This window comes from Mastomys coucha, unplaced genomic scaffold (assembly GCF_008632895.1).
Source record: "Mastomys coucha isolate ucsf_1 unplaced genomic scaffold, UCSF_Mcou_1 pScaffold17, whole genome shotgun sequence".
NCBI lineage: Eukaryota > Metazoa > Chordata > Mammalia > Rodentia > Muridae > Mastomys > Mastomys coucha.
This window is the reverse complement of record NW_022196899.1, coordinates 22,644,647-22,664,625: the sequence shown is the minus strand read 5'-3', so window position 1 is coordinate 22,664,625 and position 19,979 is coordinate 22,644,647. Positions and strand designations below refer to the sequence as shown.

Here is a 19,979-nt window from a genome sequence, read left to right as displayed (position 1 = left end):
CACTGTACCCACATCCTGACTCCAAGTGTAATGACGTTTAGCTTATTAGACATATATGTTTCTTCAGATTAGTATACTAGAATCTTTGTGCTGATGTCCAGCAAACTGCTTTAAAGCCAACCCATGGATGCTGCGTTTTCCCCGTGTGGTGACCTCAGGAACTGGGAGTATTTGGATCCTGATGGCTGGTCAGATGGTCACAGGAACTAAGAAGATGTTAGATGAGACTAACAGTTTCTGTGGTAGAAATTCTGCCACAGGGACCGAGAAGTGAAACATTAGAAGTATGTGTGGGAGCGTACTCGTGGGTCCTGAGGAGACCAGGCTAGAGGCTTCGTTCTGAGGGGAACCCCAAGGGTGTGTTTGAGCTGGTGTCAGAAGACGGAGCTGAAAAGAACTGCACTTTTCTTCAGATTTCAGGGCAGGAGTGTTTCCCAAGGACAGTGTGTTCTCTCGCCCCAGTCTGTGGGAGCCTTGCCTCTTCACTCTGCCGGGAAGCTCCCAGAAGACAGAAGAGCATTGAAGCCTATGCACAGAGGCCACAATGCTTCTGCTTGCACACCACCCGTTACTGCCAGCCTATGACCTGAGCGGCTTGGACAACAGCCTAGCCCTTGCACACTGTCCCTAGGCGAAGGGAAGGGTGAGGACGGAGACTTGAGGGGCACAGGCTGAGGTGAGGGCTCGGGGGCTCTGATTGCCCTCCATTTTGAGGTATGGAGGGTTTTTTTTTTTCCCTTGTTGCCAATAGGTAGAACTACAGGACGACACAAGGAAAAACCATGCAAGCACCAAAACACAAGGAGTGAGAGACCTGATGTACTGAGTCAGGAGGTGTCAAAACCCTATGGCCATAGTTGTTGCTGTTGTGCGAGCGTGTATGCCTGTGTGTCCGGGTGTGTGTAGAGCATTGTGTCGAGGCTGGAAGATAACCTTGCATATTCCTCAGGTGCTGTCCACGTTTTTTCTTCTCTGTGTCTGTCTGTCTGTCTGTCTGTCTGTCTCTCTTTCTCTCTCTCTCTGAGCTAGGGTCTCTCACTGGTGTGGAACTCGGCTAAGACGAGGAAGCTGGCTGTCCAGTGAGCCCCAGGGATCTGTCTGTCTGTCTCCCCAGCCCCTACAACCACGCCCAACTTTTGCTTTTCCTGTATGTTCTCAGAATTGACGTCACGTCCTTGTGTTTGCACGGTGATCTCCTCAGCCCCAGAGCCACGTTTTACAATAGAACATAAAGGGTCGTGGAAGAAGGTCCTACCAGCATTTGGTACTTACAGACACATACGCTGTCAGGCAGATGACCAGGGATGCAGTGATGGCATAAGGGATGGATGTGTTGGGGTTCTTGGCTTCCTCACCAGTGGTGGCAATGATGTCAAAGCCAATGAAAGCGTAGAAGCACGTGGCTGCTCCTTGCAGCACCTGTGTAGATGACGCCATCTGTTAGGCTCAGAAGATGAGGGCAGAACCATGGCTTAAACAGGATGCCCACAGCCACCCAGTGCTCTGCAGACACTCCTGAATAGCACAGGGCATGGTTAATGTTCAGCACGCACATTCGATTCTACACTACTTTTGCTGTATAACCCCCCCCCCCCTCCCGGGGCCGTTTGCTCATGTGTTATATACAGATGAGAATTTTATGGCCAAATAAAAATTGGATTAGTCAATGTTTTCAAATTTTTTTTTTTTTGGAAAAAAAAAATCAGTATTTTTTTTGGGGGGGGGAGTCATTGAACACAGGGCCTCGTGCATGCTAGTCAGGTTCTTTTTCTTTTTTATAAGATTTATTTTATTTATTTTATGTGTATGAGTACACTGTAGCTGTATAGATGGCTGTGAGCTATCGTGTGTGGCTGCTGGGAACTGAACTCAGGACCTCTGCTGCCCCTCTTGCCCTGCCCCGCTCATCCTGCCCCCGCTCACCCTACCCCAGCTCACCCTGCCCCAGTTCGCCCCACCCTACCCCCCCCACCACTCGCTCCAGAGTAATTCACTGTAGCTGTCTTCAGACGCACTAGAAGAGGGCGTCAGATCTCATTACGGGTGGTTGTGAGCCACCATGTGGTTGCTGGGATTCGAACTCAGGACCTCCGGAAGAGCAGTCAGTGCTCTTACCCGCTGAGCCATCTCGCCAGCCCGCTTGTGAGGTTCTTGACCGCTGAGCCACCTCCTGCCGCTGGGATACCCAGGTATTCTGTACTTTCTGTTTTATTTGCACCCAGCAATACTCAACCACGGTGTGAATCCTTGTAAGGGATTTTGGGGGATGTGCCAAGGTACTCTTGACCACCATGGATCCACTGGAGGTGAACTGTTGGCCTTCTGTGGCTGGCATGCATATACTTCTGCACAGAGTATTATTCTGCCCCAATTCAGAGATGTATCACCTCTGCAGTAACTTCTAGGTTGTGAGGTTTAGATTTCCCGTGCCTTTGAGGGGGGACTGTTTGGTTTTCTGTTCCATTTGGGGTTTGAATGACCTACAGCGGGTATGAGGTGGCTGGGTAAAGGTGGGCAGATGCCAATTACCCAGCAACTTTTGCTGGTGTCTGTCTGCAGGATTGAGGTGACCTCCAAAGTGACTGGACCTTAGTCACCATGTCACTGAAATCCTTCCATCCGGGGACCATGTGACTCTATTTTAGGTGTGCTTTCCTAACCTTGATAGCTTCCCTCTCAACTGAAAGTGAAACCGTGCTTCTTCAAATAGTTGAGATGCTTTTGTAGGGGAGGATAAACTGGTGTGTCCTGGATGAAGACACAAACTCTGGTCCCTGACAGGGGTCCAGGAGGATGGAGCATGTGTAGAGAACCGCTTTCCTCCCTTTCCACATGCGGTTTGTAAGGGACTGAAGTGTTCATTCATAACCTTCCCCACTGACTTCTTCATTAGCACAGACTAAAATACTGGATACTAGAGCTAGTAAAATGTGCCATAAAAATGATAATCTCCCCCAGAGTAACCTTTGCCCAACTCTAAAATGGGGCCGTTTCATATGGAGGATCCCAACTGGGTTTGTGATGTTCCAGACTCCTAACCTAGGATTTCTGATTCGGGGGTGGGTAGTGGTATCATAGTAATGTTGTGACTTTTTTTTCTGGAAAAGAATCACATATTTATTATAGCTAGTCTTTAATTAAATTCTGGGGTTTCTTTTGATTAAGGATGCACTATAATTTTTGTCATGACTAGAACCAGAAAATGTCACATCATGAGACCTTTGCAGAGATATTGAAAAATTGTTGGGGGAGGGGAAACAGAGGAGCAGAACCAACTATGGGAGGAGATGGAGGAGATGTACAGAGGGTGAGGAAATTGAACAGAGGTGTGTAGCAATGGGGAAAGGAGAACTGAGGGTAGCAACCAGATGTTCCCAGATGCCAGGAAAGCAAGAGCCTCCCAGGATCCCACGGGGATGACATTAGCTGAAATACCCCACAAAGGGGAGGGAGAACCTGTCGAGACCATATCCAGAGGTTAGGCATGACTCCGGGGTCATGCCCGCCCATCCATCTCCAAAATGTTAACCCAGGATTGCTTCAGTCTAAAGGAAATACAGGGACAAAGAGTGGAGCAGAGACTGAAGAAAAAGCCATCCAGAGACTGCCCCACCTGGGGATCCATCCCACATGCAGACACCAAACCCAGACACTATTGCTGATGCCAAGAAGTGCTTGCTGACAGGAGCTTGATATAGCTGTCTCCTGAGAGGCTCTGCCAGAGCCTGACCAATACAGAGGTGGATGCTCACAGCCAACCACCTGAATGAACACAGGGACCCCAATGGAGGAGTTAGGGAAAGGACTGAAGGAACTGAAGAGGCCTTATCTGGCATCAATGGGAGGGGAGGCCCTTGGACCTGTGAAGGCTTGATGCCCCAGTGTAAAGGAATGTTAGGGTGGTAAGGCAGGAGTGGGTGAGTGAGTGGGGGAGCATCCTCATAGAAGCAGGGTAAGGGGACATGGGATAGGGGGTTTGCAGAGGGGAAACTGGGAAAGGGGATAACATTTGAAATGTAAAGAAAATATCCAATAAAAAGAAAAATTGTTTATGCTTATCTAAATTATGATAGTTTTTGATATAGATACTAATAAAGAAGTATGATGTCATTATGACACAATTTAAGAGTATGTATTAGTTCATTTCAGTAGAATTGCTTTAAAATTTAAAATTTCTGCATAATATTGCCAAAAGCAATCTACAGATTCAATGCAATCCTCATCAAAATTCCAACTCAATTCTTCACAGAGTTAGAAACAGCAATTCTCAAATTCATTTGGAATGACAAAAAACCCTGGGGGAAATCACCATCCCTGACCTCAAGCTATACTACAGAGCATTAGTGATAAAAACTGCATGGTGTTGGTACAGAGACAGGCGGGAAGATCAATGGAATAGAACTGAAGACCCAGAAATGAACGCATACACCTATGGTCACTTAATCTTTGACAAAGGAGCTAAAATCATCCAGAGGAAAACAGACAGCATTTTCAACAGATGGTGCTGGCTCAGCATGTAGAAGAACAAATCGATCCATTCTTATCTCCTTGTACAAAGCTCAAGTCCAAGTGGATCAAGGACCTTCACATAAAACCAGATACATTGAAACCGGAAGAGACTCGAACACATGGGCACAGGGGAAAAGTTCCTGAACAGAACACCAATGGCTTATGCTCTAAGATCAAGAATCAACAAATGGGACCTCATAAAATTACAAAGCTTCTGTAAGGCAAAGGACACTGTCAAGAGGACAAAACGACAACCAACAGATTGGGAAAAGATCTTTACTAATCTTACATCTGATAGACAGCTAATATCCAATATATCCAAAGAACTCAAGAAAAATAGACTCCAGACAATCAAATGACCCTATTAAAAATGGGGTACAGAGCTAAATAGAGAATTATCAACTGAGGAATATCAAATGGCTGAGAAGCACCTAAAGAAATGTTCAACATCCTTTGACATCAGGGAAATGCAAATCAAAACAACCCTGAGATTCCACCTCACATCAGTCAGAATGGCTAAGACCAAAAATTCAGGTGACAGCAGATGCTGACAAGATGTGGAGAAAGAGTAACACTCCTCTATTCCTGGTAGGATTGCAGGCTGGTACAACCACTCTGGAAATCACTCTGTTGGTTCCTCAGAAAATTGGACATAGTACTACCTGGGGACCTAGCAATACCACTCCATTCTGGGCATATACTCAGAAGATGCTCCAACATATAACAAGGACCCATGCTCCACTATGTTCATAGCAGCCTTATTTATAATAGCCAGAAGCTGGAAATAACCCAGATGTCCTTCAACAGAGGAGTGGATACAGAAAATGTGGTACATTTACACAATGGAGTACTACTCAGCGATTAAAAACAATGACTTCATGAAATTCATAGGGAAATGGAATGAACTTAAAAATATCATCCTGGGTGAGGTAACCCATCCCAAAAGAACACACATGGTATGCACTCACTGATAAGTGGATATTAGCCCAAAAACTCAGAATACCTAAGATACAATTCACAGACCACATGAAGTCCAAGAAGAAGGAAGAACAAAGTATGGATACTTCTGTCCTTCTTAGAATGGGGAACAAAATAGCCATGGGAGGAGATACAGAGACAAAGTGTGGAGCAGAGACTGAAGGAAAGACCATCCAGAGACTGCTCCACCTGGGGATCCATTCCAAATACAGTCACCAAACCCAGACACTATTGTGGATGCCATGCCAACAAGTGCTTGCTGACAGGATCCTGATATAGCTGTCTCCTGAGAGGCTCTGACAGTCTGACACATGCAGAGGTGGATGCTCTCAACCAACCATTGAACTGACCACGGGGTCCCCAATGGAGGAGTTAGAGAAAGGACTGAAGGAGCTGAAGAATTTTGCCTCCCCATAGGAAGAACAACAATATCAACTAACCAGACCCCCCAGAGTTCCCATGGGACTAAACCACCAATCAAAGAGTACAAATGGAGGGATCCATGCCTACAGCAGTATATGTAGTAGAGGATGGGCTTGTCAGTCATCAGTGGGAAAAGAGGTCCTTTGTCCCATGAAGGCTCAAAGCCCCAGTGTAGGGGAATGCGAGGGCAGGGAGGTGGGAGTGGGTGGGTGGGGGTACACCCTCTTTTTCTTCTTCTTCCTCTTCCTCTTCCTTTTCTTCCTCCTTTTCCTCTTCCTCCTGCTTCTTCACACACACACACACACACACACACACACACACATACACACACACATACACAAACACACAAATACAAAATACATGTGAATGCACATACACGTGTTCACATATATGGACACACATAAGCATATAACACACACGCGCGCGCACACACACACACACACGCACACCTCTTTTATAAATGTACAGTGACTTGGCACAATGAGATAGACTAAGGTAAATCTACCTGAGAAGGTGAGAGGCGTGGGAGCCAGGCAGCATGAGGAGGGAGCCTGAGAGTCTGACCTATAAAGCAGAAGATTTGGTGGAATGGATGCAGGATCACTTTCCTCCATCACTCTGAAAGCAGTGAAAGGACCAGCCATGCTCCGTCTGGAAGGAAATCAGCATTGTGCTCTCCAAAGGGGATGCCGGAGTCATACATGAGGTGTGACTAGACCTGCTAGGTGTGTAGTCTTTGTAGATCAAGAGGCTTGGTTGAGTGTGTCCTAAACTGACTGGATGACCTAAGGTGAGTTTCTAATCTGTTGGTGCTCATTTTCCTCATCACTAAAATGGGAAACGTAATAACAACTCACAGGGTGATTTTAAAGATTAAATGAGATAAATTACACCACAGAATGTGGCATGTGCTCAATACAAATTAGCTTTTATTGTCAGTACTATTATTAGTACTGTGAATTTTTCTAGGGTGGATGAAGCCCAAGGGCACAATTTTGAACTCCTCTTCTACTTGGAATTATGACACATTTATGTTAAGTGCTACCATGTGCCAAGCACTGAGCTTGATAAGAAGAAGAAAGTACTCCAAGCTTGGGCTCATGGGCTTGAAGTCCCGGGGATACTGCTGGACCACAACTGTAACTTGGACTGTAGAAATAAACTGAAAAAATATTAATAAGTATCTATATTATTTACAAAACGCAAGTGCTTCTGTTTTCCAGATGAATGAAACCCAGGGCATTTGAGGGCATCTGGGGAGTTTGAGGCAACCATTGCCATCCATAAGCTTAGGGTCTAATACACACAGTTAAATAGACTCCAGAGTAATAAGACAGGTAAAATAAACAAAATCAGCAGAAAGGACATCTTTTAGGAGAGATAGTTTTCTGTTTCACTTTGAGAAAAGATTTCCCTACGTGATCCTGAATGCTCTCTAAAGTCACGAGTCACTTAACTGTGTCTCTGGGACTATGGGTGTACACTGTCATGCTCAGCTACTTGGTTAGATTAATTCTTCCCCCTCTCTCTGTCTCTCTGTCTCTGTTTTTTTCTCTCTCTCTGTTTTTTCTCTCTGTTTCTCTCTGTGTGTCTCTCTCTGTTTCTCTCTCTAACAAATGTAAGAACAAAGAAACAACAGAGTGATCACTAAAGCTGCTTTCTTCCTCACTCTCTCTAGATCTCAGCTGGCCATCGGCATTGATGATCGGGTTACCTATAATGTATGAAAAACCTGTATGCGCTAAGCCAGGGCAGATGCTTACCCACAGGACTCAGAACAAGCTCGCCCCTGCCAACAGCTCTGCAGAGGAGCATCACATCACGCAGAGGGGTGTTGCTTACGTAGTTGACAAAGGCACTGTCATGAAGGGCGCACTACTCAACGTGCAGGGTCCCTAATGGCTGCCCGGACTTTGGTGATATTTGTGAGTGATTAGGATGAGGTGGGTTTTCCATATTGTCTTGAGAAGCTTCAGACGCTGGAAAATAATTAGGCACCTTTGTCTAATTTACTGCCAAGGTGACAAGACCAACCGACAATGTAAATAGCATTTTCAACCACCCGCATGCCCCCAGCTCTATTAGCAGCCTGTCCACAGTGACAGTGGAATGTGCTAATAGGTTCCAACAAATGGATTCAGACAAGGAGACCATGAAAAATAATAGCTTTTTCCCTTGGAGGCCTTCAGAATTCCTCACAAGTTCTTACTATGGACTATTTTCCTGGGAGCTATTTGTGCTGGTAAAACATCTTATTTGGTTAAAGAAAAACCATAAGATAGCATCAAGAACAAATAACACGAAGGGCACACACATCCAACAGTGTTCAGGGGCTGAGAAACTGCAGATGGAAGCAGGGGTTCAACTGAGGGCCAGAGTCACTTGATATAGGGGAAAATGTTTGTTGTTCTTAAGCTCTTCAAGACCAGAGAAGCATTTGACCCAGAACCTTTAAGTGAGTAAACCATTCTTTAAGCTATTTGCTTTGGAAGGAGATGGCTGGAAGAGGACTGGGGGGGCCCCATTGCCAGAGGACTGGTGGTTCATTAACCTTTTCATGGCACTTGTGAGTTATGCTTAACTCACTGTAATGGCGCCTTCAGGATCCTTGCTTGTTTCCTCACCCTCTTGTCCCTAAAGCACAGTGCACCCCAGCACGTCTGGAACTCTTCACTAGTCCCCTAGTTAGCAGTAGGATTCAGTTTCTCTGAGCAGCACAGACATTCCTGCAGCTGCCAAGTAAGAAAATACAGTAGTGTTGACGTTTGCTAGGCAAGAGTGGGAAATGCCTCTACCACTGTGGAGGATGACTGAGTCTCGAGAAGGTGTTGGGCTTTTAGAGTATGTGACTTAAACTCACAGTGGCCTTTCTGGACCAGAAAAATGATCTGTAAGCAAAGCTGAGGAAGAGCAAGGCCAGGTTGCTTCACTAGGGGGGACGTGGGCGAAGCAGAAATCCAGGGCCAGGCAGAGAACAGGGAGATGAGTCAATATCTCACACGTGTCCACTGCACTTAGATAACACTTTCTTTTTTTTTTCCCCCTTTGGTCCCAGCACAGGGACATACATTTATTTCCTCTAGGGAGAATAAATATGCAGTTAAAAAATCCAAGTTCTCATCCAGGCTGTTTTGGCCGGTGACACAGGGAGGTCAGTGGCCAGAGGTTTAAACAAAGCTGTATGGTCTCACGGGGTGTGAACCAGGGGATGGTGCGTGAATCCCCTGGACTTTGGGTCACTCAGCACTAGAATGAAATTCTAACTCTCTTGCTTACTAGAACTGTTATACTGGATAATTTAAATATCAGTTATTTTGTGTAAAAGTGGAGATCATTGTTGTTCTCCCTAGGGCTCTTGTGAAGAATAAACGAACACATGTTAGAGTTGGTCACGAAGAAAACGCTAAGTGGTAGAAAGGCCAGCCTTCCTTTTCTTTTTTTATGACTAAATTTAGACCTTCTTTTCTTTCTAGAAAAGCAAGTGAGAAAGAATCCAGGGTACATAAATTGGGACTCCCAGAGATAGGTCTGATGAGTCCTTGAAGTAGTGGCCTCCTGATTAGACGAGGCATAGAATCCCTGAAGCAGGGCGAAGACACCCCCCAAGGAGAATGAAGACCCCAGAACAGAACACCAGAGGAAAGGAAAGGCTCATACAGAGAGCCGTGCAGTCCTGGTCCTCACAGTGGGCTGAACTACTGTGTCTAACGCCTGAGTGAAGATAGAACTTGCTATCTCTGTTTCTTTCAGCTCCAAGACTCCATTTCAGGGCTGGGGAGATGGTTCTGTAGTTAAAAGCAGCAGTGTCTCTTCCACAGCACGGGGGCTTCATTCACAGAGTGGCTAACATTACCAGTCCCGGGGGCTTTGCTCTCTCCTCTGGCCTCTGCTGGTACTGCATGCACACGGTGCGCAGACATACACGCAGGCAAAATATCCATACACATAATAAAAAAAATTCCAATATTTTAATTCTTCCTGAAAGCTTAAAGAAAGTATGGAAGATTGGTTGCCAGCCATGGGCAGGGACTTTAGCCCCTTGCCTTGACTAAGTGAAGTAAGATCTCAATACTGGTAGCTCTGAGCCTTGAGCTCTCCAAGTGCATCGTGGGGATAAACATCGCCTGTATAATGTTTGGCTGTTAGAGCAGGGTAACAGGGATGGAGCAGGCATCTCGAACGGCAGCTAGGACTTTCACAGTACTACACAAAAGCAGCCAAGAGGGTACCCTTTTTGGTAGGCATTAGGTTCAAGTTTGTCTCCTCCCTTGATAATGAGAAGAGCTAAGAGCACAGCCGTGAACCGGTGCCCAGGGTCTTCCAGTAAGTCCTTCAGCCAGTCATCCCTCACAGCCTTGAGAAACGAGTGAGACAGCTTTCAGGAGTTACATGTGAAAATGCAGTTTGGGTCCAGGGAGAAATTCCTCCTTTCCTCTCTTATAATTTGTTGTTTCTCTTGTGTGATAGGAGAAGAACAATTTGTATCATAAGAGAATGTAGACTCGGAATCCAACACTGCCTCTTTGTCCTCTTTTAGAGGAGAGATGCGCTTTGTGATTCTGTGGAATTCCTACAGAAAAGCAGCAGACTCGGTTTTGGCTTAAACGACTTGCTTATTTCTCTGCACCGAGTAGCATGACACGGCTCGGAATAAACAGAAGTTATTTTGAGTGTTCTCCAAGAGTGATTTCTGATCCCCGGACATCTTGGAGGAAAACCAGTCTAAGCAAAACTACAAAAGCAAATTGAGTAGAGCCCTGCACTTTATTTATTCCACAATAAGGCTGATGTACCTCTCTGGGCCTCTGGATGGTCATTCACGTGTGAAATCAAGGGACAGGGCCTGGGGACTTCTAAGATCCCTCCATCTGGAAAATTTCTGATTTATGCTCCACCATCAAACAAAGTCTGATGATTTTTTTTACCAATACATGCACAAAATAAATATTTTTCAGGCCTGCTGTAGGAAGAAGTCAGGGGAGACTTAGAACCACTTTTAATATAAAGAACTTGCTACCCCGACTTACAGATTTTACCACCACCAGGTCCTGGGGAGAGATCTAAGATGTGCTTTCTGTCCAGTTCACCCTCTTGCCTTACTCTGACTACACTAGCTGGACTATGTGCCTCTCAGGACTCAGAGTTGCCACTGTGCTGAACCTACCCTGCTGCCCTCAGATGCCAGTGGGACTCTCTCTCCAAGGTCAGATGTTAGAGTCTGATTATAAATGATTTCCCCTGAGACAAACGCAGCCCTTTCCTATCCAGGCAGCCTTCTGATTTTCTTTATCGGAAAAAAAAGGTTTCTCTCTTTCTGTGCATGGCTGCCTCTCTTAGCAGAACTGAGCTGTTCCTACACAGTCTTTGGTTCCAATACTCCTGGCTTTGGGTTCTGATTCTGCCACACACAGTGCTTAACAGGGAGTCACTGGATCTCTCTGGGTGTGAATGTTTTCATCCTTTAGTCCCACTGGTGAGTATTTCCCCCGCCCAAAGTTATTGCGATGAGACAATGCATGCAGCCCTTAGCATGGAGGTAGGCAGGTTGAGAGAGACAGCACCATGTCAGTACTGCTATTGTTACCTGTGTGGACTAGGGTCTCAACGAAACAGCCAGTAAACGAGTTCAGAATTGAAACACTTCTTCGGAACACGCCAATTAGAAGAACACATTTCCTTTTGAAAATGTGTCTTAAACTCTTCCCAGCATGGAAGGCATTCTAGCCTCCGAGAATAAACTCACCCCTGACCAGCCATGGGGCAGGAATTGGCCCTCAGCCCAGTATTTGCCATTGATGAAGAAGAGGCCTGCGATCATGATGAACACCCACACTGCCAGGTTCAGCACATTGAGAACATTGTTGAAGCCCACGGAGTTCTTCACTCCCAGAGCCACGATGATGGTCACGATGACTGCAATCACCAGAGCCAGAAGGTCTGGGTATGATTCCTCGCCTTTCCCTAGAGGAGGAAGACATCGTTAATACTGTGGTCAGTCTGTCTGTCTCTCTCTCTGGACACATAACACTTCACTGTTAGGGTCCCTAAGCAGTTTGTTTATCTGCAAATGAGGAAGTTTGGGACACAGGTAAGGAAGGTGACTTTATGCAATAGATCGGAATTCAGGACACGCCACAGTCACAGTGTACTTGTAGAGGCACAGCAAGCACATAGACAGTCAGGAGCACCTTGGGACATCTGGGGCACCTAGATAGGTCTAACACGTTCTTTGAAAACTCCTCCATCTTCATTATTGTTAGCTTTGTAATTTGTATGATTCCCCACTTCCCCAACCTTTTCTTTATTGGTACGTTTTAAAAATGTGCATATTTGAAAGCCATTTTGGTGGCTTCTCATTTGCAGTGTGTGGGCTTACAGAGAGAAGATGCCTGAGGCACAGGTCCTGTTGATGCACAGGTCCTGGTGCCTTGGCCCATCCGTTGTCCAGTGGACTCCTGCCCTCTACAGAGTGGAGGAGGCATTGCCTCAGCAGCCAGGGAGCCTGGACTCCAGTTGCACTTTTGCGGGCAGCCTCATCTGCAAACTGAGTGAGATGGATGACTGATTTTGGGTCATTTCAGAATTAAAACGGTATGAGATCTGAATGCAGTCATACTTTTTTATACCTGTTACTGTGGCACTGGGGTGAGCAGGGATTTAGGGAAAAGATTTATTTTTGTTATTTGTAATTCTCTGTCTCTCTGTCTCTCTCTGTCTCTCTCTTTGTCTCTCTCTGTCTCTCTCTGTCTCTCTCTCTGTCTCTGTTTCTGTCTCTCTGTCTCTCTGTCTCTCTGTCTCTGTCTCTCTGTCTCTCTGTCTCTGTCTGTCTCTGTCTCCTGTCTCTGTCTCTCTGTATCTCTCTGTCTCTCTCTCTATCTCTCTCTCTGTCTCTCTCTGTCTCTGCCTCTCTGTCTCTCTCTGTCTCTGCCTCTCTGTCTCTCTCTGTCTCTGTCTCTCTGTCTCTCTTTCTGTCTCTCTCTCTGTCTCTCTCTGTCTCTCTCTGTCTCTCTCTGTCTCTGTCTCTGTCTCTCTCTCTGTCTCTGTCTCTATCTGTCTCTGTCTCTCTGTCTCTCTCTCTGTCTCTCTCTGTCTCTCTGTCTCTCTCTGCCTCTCTGTCTCTCTCTGTCTCTCTGTCTCTCTGTCTCTCTGTCTCTCTGTCTCTCTCTGTCTCTCTGTCTCTCTCTGTCTCTCTCTCTGTCTCTCTCTCTCCCTCTTTCTCTCTGTGTGTGTGCTTGTATGTGAGCCTGTCACATGAGTGCATGCAGGTAGAGGACATAGGCTTGGATGTCCTGAAGCTGAGTTACAGGAGGTTGTGAGCCATCTTATGTGGATCCTGGGAGCTAAACTCAGGTCCTCTGGAAGGAAAGCCAGCAAGAGCTCTTAAACACTGAGCCATCTCTTCAGCTCTGGTCAGCATTTTTGTTAAGTAGTTTTTGAGGTAAGTGCAACTGAAGTCAAATGATTTGACAGAGCCTTGGAATTACTTTTGCCCTTCCTCCCCGCTACCCCCCTCAACTCAAGCTCTCAAAGTGACCACATAAGCACTGTACTGCTGAGCTCCATCCCCAGCTGTCTTGGGAAATTCTGAGGCAAGACTGCCAAGCTTCTTCAACTATCAGTCTGAATGCTGTGAGTCCAGTATGAATATGGAAGGATGTACCAGGCATCAGGATGCAAATCGGATGGCAAGCCACAGCTGGTCTGCCTCCTGGTGTTTGTTAGACGACCTTTGACCACTCAGGCCTTGTTCAGTAACAGGATGCCCTGTAGAAGTTGGTTGGACTGGAATCTGTTTTGTTTATTTGGAAGTGAAAACATTTATTTATAAAAAAAAATTCATAAAAAAAATTACGATGAAATCACGGTGAAGTTTCTCTAATTCCTTAGGTTGCATTGATTTTAGTTTTATATAGTTATTGGCAGGATGCACATACAGTACAACCTACGTCCTTTGATATGTGACGTTACATTATAACTTAATATGTTGTTCATCCTATGTCCTCTTTAGTCATCCTTTCAGTTGCCAGTCACATAGTATGCATCCACAAGTCACATGGCCTGACCATTTGTCCCACTGAAGAACTTTTTAAAATTATCAGAGTTGAGCACTTGTAATCTAAAAATTCAAAATTTTAGATGCTCTGGAATCTGAAACTTTTTGAGTGGTCACCACAATGCCACAAGTGACAAAATTCACACGTACAATGAAACTTCATACAATATATTGAATAATATTATCTTCAGGCCATGTGTCGGAGAGGTAGATGAAGAGCTAATGAACTTTATGTCAGACCTGGGTATCACTTGCCAATCCGAGTGTCTTATCATTTATAGGTATGTATTTCAAAGTCAGAAAAAAAACCTCAGAATTCAAAAACTATTGGTTCCAAGAATCTCAGATAAGGGGGTATGCATCCTTCAAAGACTGGGATGAACATCTTTTTGAATGAAGTATTCATGAAAATTAGAATAACTTACTTAGGGTGAAGAATTGCTTTGTAAAAACAAAAGGAAACATTTAAAGTTCTTGACACATTTTCCCAAATTGGTGTATGTGTGTGTGTGTATGCACATGCATGTGTGTATGTGTGCACATGCATGTGTGCGTGTGTGTTCTGAGGATATCAAACTCAGGTCTCCTGCTTGCCCAGCAAACACGTTACTCACTGAGCAGTCCCTCCAGCCTCCAAGCTGCTTGTTTGTTTGCTTTATTTTTGTTTTGTTTTGTTTTGTTTTGTTTTTTTGAGACAGGGTTTCTCTGTGTAGCCCTAGCTGCCCTGGAACTCACTCTGTAGACCAGGCTTGTCTCGAATTCAGAAATCCATCTGCTTCTGCCTCCCAACTGCTGGGATTAAAGGTGTGCACCACCACCGCCCAGCTGCAGGGGAATCTACTCATCTGGCTCATGAATTTGCATGTTAGGGGAAGGACCGTGCCATCTCACCCAGGCCGTTGAGGGTTCCCACGGTGTCCACCATCCAGCGGCTGATGGTGTGGTTTGCCAGGGAGTCAAACATACTGCTCAGGGCACTGGCGCCAGCCGCCGTGCCAATCAGGTACTCCAGGATCAAGTTCCAGCCGATGAAAAATGCCACGAACTCCCCAACGGTGACATAGCTGTAGGTGTAGGCAGATCCTGTGGTCTTGGGGACTCGAACTCCAAACTCTGCATAGCACACACCTGCAAGGGACAAAGAAAACAGGTGGTGGGCTTCTGGAGATAAAGCTAACATCTTGGTGCCGGAAGACGATACTAAGAACCTCTGCCCCGTTGGCACCAATACTCAGAAATGTATGTATAGTCATACACCACTGAATGATGGAGACATGGTCTGTGAAATGTGTTATTAGGTAACTTCCTTGCTACGAGAGTACTGCGGTGTGCTTGTACAAACCTAGTTGGAATAGCTTGCTACATACCTAGGCCATAAACCTACATATGCCATTAATAAATGCGTATCATACAGCCCATTACCACGAGGGCCATGATGAATGAATGAAATGCAAGAGAAAGCTCTAGAAGGAAGAGACACAATGAATACTAGCTATGTGCACTGCTGGTGCAATGTGGCACACTGCTTCACTGTGAAATTTCCATTTTATAAGTAAGGGTGAACCTTAACATACTGATAAAAAAGAGTGCATCATGAACCCAAAGCCAGCAATGGAAGCATTTACTATCCTTATCAAGTACTATGTCCTATACACAGCTGAATGCATTATGCCTTTATACTGCTGGCAGAGCGGTGGGTCTGCAGCTATGTCACCACAGACATGGCAGCATGGTAGACAGGACAGGGTTACCACAGCTTCAGGGCCTAGTCAGTAGCAACTTTTCAGTTCCAAGAAGGTCTTACGGGACTAAAATCATGTAGGTGGCTAGCACTGACTAAAGCATTGTTATGTGGACAGTGCGGATGTGACACCACTCCAAGCCATTCTAACCATTTCCTAAGAAACATAGTTTGGTTGTTTGTTCTTCGGACCTCTTGAGAGAGGACTCTCATTGTGTAGCCATTCTCGTTTGGTTTCTGTTTCTGTGATGAAGCACTCTGACCAGAAGCAACACAGGAAGGAAAGCTTACACGTGCAGGGCACAATCTATTTTTAAAAGAAGTCATGAGAGGACTTAGCAGCAGGAACCATGGAGAACACGGCTCACTGGCTTGCCGTCTCTGGCTTGTGCTTAGTCAGCTTTCTTGTACATCCTGGGACCACTTGCCTAGTTAGTACTGCCTACAGTGAGCTGCCTTCTTTATAACAACCAAGAAATCCCCGCAGGACAGTCTGGACTGAACAATCTCTCAACTCCCTCTTCCCAGATGACTCTCAGATAGATAGAATTGACAAGAAAAGCTAACCAGGCTAGTAGCCCTGGCTGGCCTTTGACTTACTATGTAGATCAGGCTATCCTCTATCTAATCATAATCCTACCACCTCTTCCTCCCAAGTGCCGGGATTATAGGTGTGCATTACTCTGGCTGGCTTTCAAAACTCTTTTGAACATTGTACTTGGGAAGATGATGAGAACAAATTCTCCTGAACTGTTGAGAAGTGAACTTGGATTAGAAAAATCCTCATTTGTTGAACATTTCCATTATATTCTCTAGGTGGGAGAAGTCCTGAGTGCACGTCTAACTCAGGCTGATCCCACTGAAGATGTTGGGTTAGACTGCACCGTGACATTTTTCTTTTAGTTTTACGCATCACAGAAGATGCTCTTTCGTTGAGAGTGATACTTTAAGCTAGCTATCAAGATGCTGCTCTGTACCCAAGGGGAAGGCAGAAGTGCTTAGATAAAGACATAGTTATTAATAAGGAGAATTAGCATACAGCCCCAATTGGACAGCTCAGAGAATATCATGGAAGAATGTAAGAGACAGAATAAGGAAACATTGTCTTCCGGACAGGACAGGGCCATTACATCCACAAGCGCTTGTACAAGCTCTGCACAAGATCAAGCCAGTGACCGTTCCACCACCGGAGCGGTTATGAGGCCCCAACCCTAAGTGAGAGCTATTGGCAGTGATGGCTGCCGGAAGAGAGGGAGGAGCCATTTTTTATGGATGTGACCTCTAGTAGGTTGCTGATGCTCCAGTAGATATGCCTGCATCCATGCACATATGTATGCCCAGTACTGATTGGACTCAGTGGGCTATAAAGAGTGCTATGAACCAGTCTTCTGGATTTGACATGGCCATTACAGTTACAAGAACAGCACCTGTGGCTTCCTGGATGAGATGGGCCTGTCTACTCCATCCCAGATGGGTGAAGGGTTAATGAGGCTTCATACCTCCCTGGGGGCTAGCGGGAGCTAACGGATTCTGGAGGAGCAGAATGCTCTTCTTCAGTGGTGTAGCCACCAATAGACCATCCATGCTTCATTGAACAGTTCCCCTCTCCACGCTCATATGATAACCTAATTAAACTCAGGGAGTCTTACACACACACACACACACACACACACACACACGAACAACATGGAAGCAGAAGGGGACTAGATGAGAGGAAGGTAGTCAATCGACATGGGGAAATGAAAAGAGAGGGTTGGGAGATTATTATGGCATTGATATAGGAATAAAACCATCAAAAATAAAAAGAAACAAAAGCTTAACTTCTTTTATATCCCATCAAGGAAAACCATTAGGTGCACAAACACTCTCACAGGTGGGTCTCTGAGTTTGAGGCCAGCCCGGCCAACAGAGCCCAGGACAGATAGGGACAGCCAGGATTACACAGAGAAGCCTTGTCTGGAAAAACCAAAAAAATAATTTAATATGCTAACTCTTTAATTGTTGAAGATGATTTGTTGTCCTAGAACAGCAACAAAAGATTCAACCAAGAATATCCATCTCATATAATAATAGAATGTTTAATTTTACAATTGCTTCTGAGTTGGTGACCAGTTTATAATTTTTAAAGATATGTTGCTTGAAATTAGAATAGAATTTTTGAAATGGCCTTAAATGTGTGTGTGTGTGCGTGCGTGTGTATTTGGAGGTCAGAGTACAACTCTCAGAAGTTAGTTCTCTTCTTCCTCTATTTGGTTCTGGGGGATTGAATTCAGGTTGTCGGGGCTCGGCAGTAAAGGTCTTTACTAATAAAGAGCCATCTTGCTGGCCCATGAGTGGAAATGTTTAATGAAAGAATTGTCTAGCTCTTCAGTCTGAGGCCCTGTTGGGCCGCCCTTGGGTGGTTGATGGATCAGTTAGTGTTTCCTCACCTCTCCATCCAGCTCTGGTTTAGGGTTAATTATCTACCAACCCTCAGCCGTAAGAAGGACCACACTGGACCACTCTAGTGTGATGTGCCACTGAGCCCCAGGCATGGCTTTGACAGTGTCTTCTCCAAAAAAGGCTGAGATTGACGCCACCTGCTTTCTTACTTTCATAAAACATCTGTTTCCTTCATTAGTCTCCAATGGGCTAAGCTATCTTGCATATATATATATTACCAGGTGGCGTGTCCTTTCGAAAGGTAATTAGGACTGGGATATGACGAGAAATTACAGGACCTCAGAGAGGAATCATGTGGCTCCTGCTGGAAACATTTGTTTCCTCCGTGACATTGAATTCCAGATGCCCAAGTGTCCCCATCCCACCCGTTTCCCCTGAGAAGCAGGTTTCTGGACTGAGAAATACTTTTCTAGCCTCGGATTACAAGCAGACAATCCAGATAAACTTGCCCCTTATGCCCTCTTCCTGATGCCAGGAAAGTTTTGGGTTTTCCTTTTAGGGTGCAATGCACCCCCAGCTGCATCTCCATTCCCACTTCCCCACCGCTGGCTCTAACCTGAGCAACCTTGCTCATCCGTTGCCTGTCACAAAAGCCCAGGTATTTTTTACAAATGTGTCTGGAAAAGAAGCCATTTGTCTGGGAGCACTTCTCTTTTTGTGCGTCAAAGAAGAGACTTATGATTTCTCTGCCAAACCAGGGCACGGATGGACGGTAACTACCGGTGTTCAGGGACAGCCAGCACCATCAATCAGGGAGAACCTGACACCATCTGTTATTGAACCTCACAGGACTCTAATTAAAGTTGGGTAGGGAACAGAGCCCCCAAATGCCCAAACCATGGCTCCAACACACTGACATTTAAACGAGAAGGAAATAGGCTATCCTAATGGAGAATTGACCCCTAAATCAGGTCAAGTGGAATGATTTGTTCAGTAATGCATGAATAGCCTACACACCTACTATTTTTCCTTGAAATTCTCATCTGTGAGAGTGTTTCTGAGATTCCTGGAGGCATACTTTCCACCTTATGATGAGTTCAAGCCTTTCTTGTGGTTTGCTTATGCTATGTTTAGTAATCGTAGCTGATTCGGGGCTCAGCTGGTTGTGTCTAACAGACTGGGTGGTGTCTAATAGTGGAATGGCTGTGTCTAATGTTCTGAGGGTTAGCTGTCTCCTGAGCTAATCATTTGACCCACGTTGGTCCTTTCTGGGCCTTAGACCCCCACCTGAAAAATGTCTATCATGCCTATTGTATAGGTTGCTTAGGGTCTTGGATGGACACATGTATGGTCCCTTGTATAAGCTAGGGAACCGTTCATGGCTCTATTGCTTCTGTTTACAGAGGGAATGTCTTGGCCAGCAGCACCTCTTGGAGTGTTGAGGCAGGAGCATTTGCATCAGAGGAGGGTTAAGAGATGTAAATGAGTGTTGACACCTGAGTTGCTGATGGTTTCAGGGACTCAGCATTGTCGGACCACTGGGAATCATTCTAGTGTCTAGCCCAGGCTGTGTCTGCTCAATGCACTTCTGAAACAGAACCGGGACACTTTTCTTCCTGGGCTTTGTGTCTTTAATAGAAACCATGTGTTCTGCTCCAGGCCTTCCGTGAGAAAGAGTGAGAAATCTCCCACTTCTTGCTAATCTCTTATGAGAACGGCCTCTCTTTCTCAAGGTGAGGCTGGTACCTGGGCTGCAAAGACCTCTGGCAGAAAGGATAGAGAGAGGGAGGGGAGGTGGTGACAGCTTGCTACTCTCTCTCCAAGGACTTTTCAACACTACCACTCAAGGAGCAGGAGAGGGCCCCTCTGTCCCTCCCTCCCTCCCTCCCTCCC

At 45.6% G+C, this 19,979-nt stretch overlaps 1 protein-coding gene across 1 annotated transcript in view; it reads right to left on the bottom strand.

Moving 5' to 3' along the window:
* The window catches only part of Slc7a14 (solute carrier family 7 member 14), a 115,305-nt gene that overhangs the window by 19,602 nt on the left and 75,724 nt on the right, over positions 1-19,979 (bottom strand). Inside the window, exons 3-5 of the mRNA XM_031376490.1 lie at positions 14,855-15,091; positions 11,654-11,871; positions 1,273-1,419 (exon numbers count right to left, since the gene is read on the bottom strand). Coding sequence (XP_031232350.1) covers positions 1,273-1,419; positions 11,654-11,871; positions 14,855-15,091 — 602 coding nt within the window. The remainder of the gene's footprint in view (positions 1-1,272; positions 1,420-11,653; positions 11,872-14,854; positions 15,092-19,979) is intronic.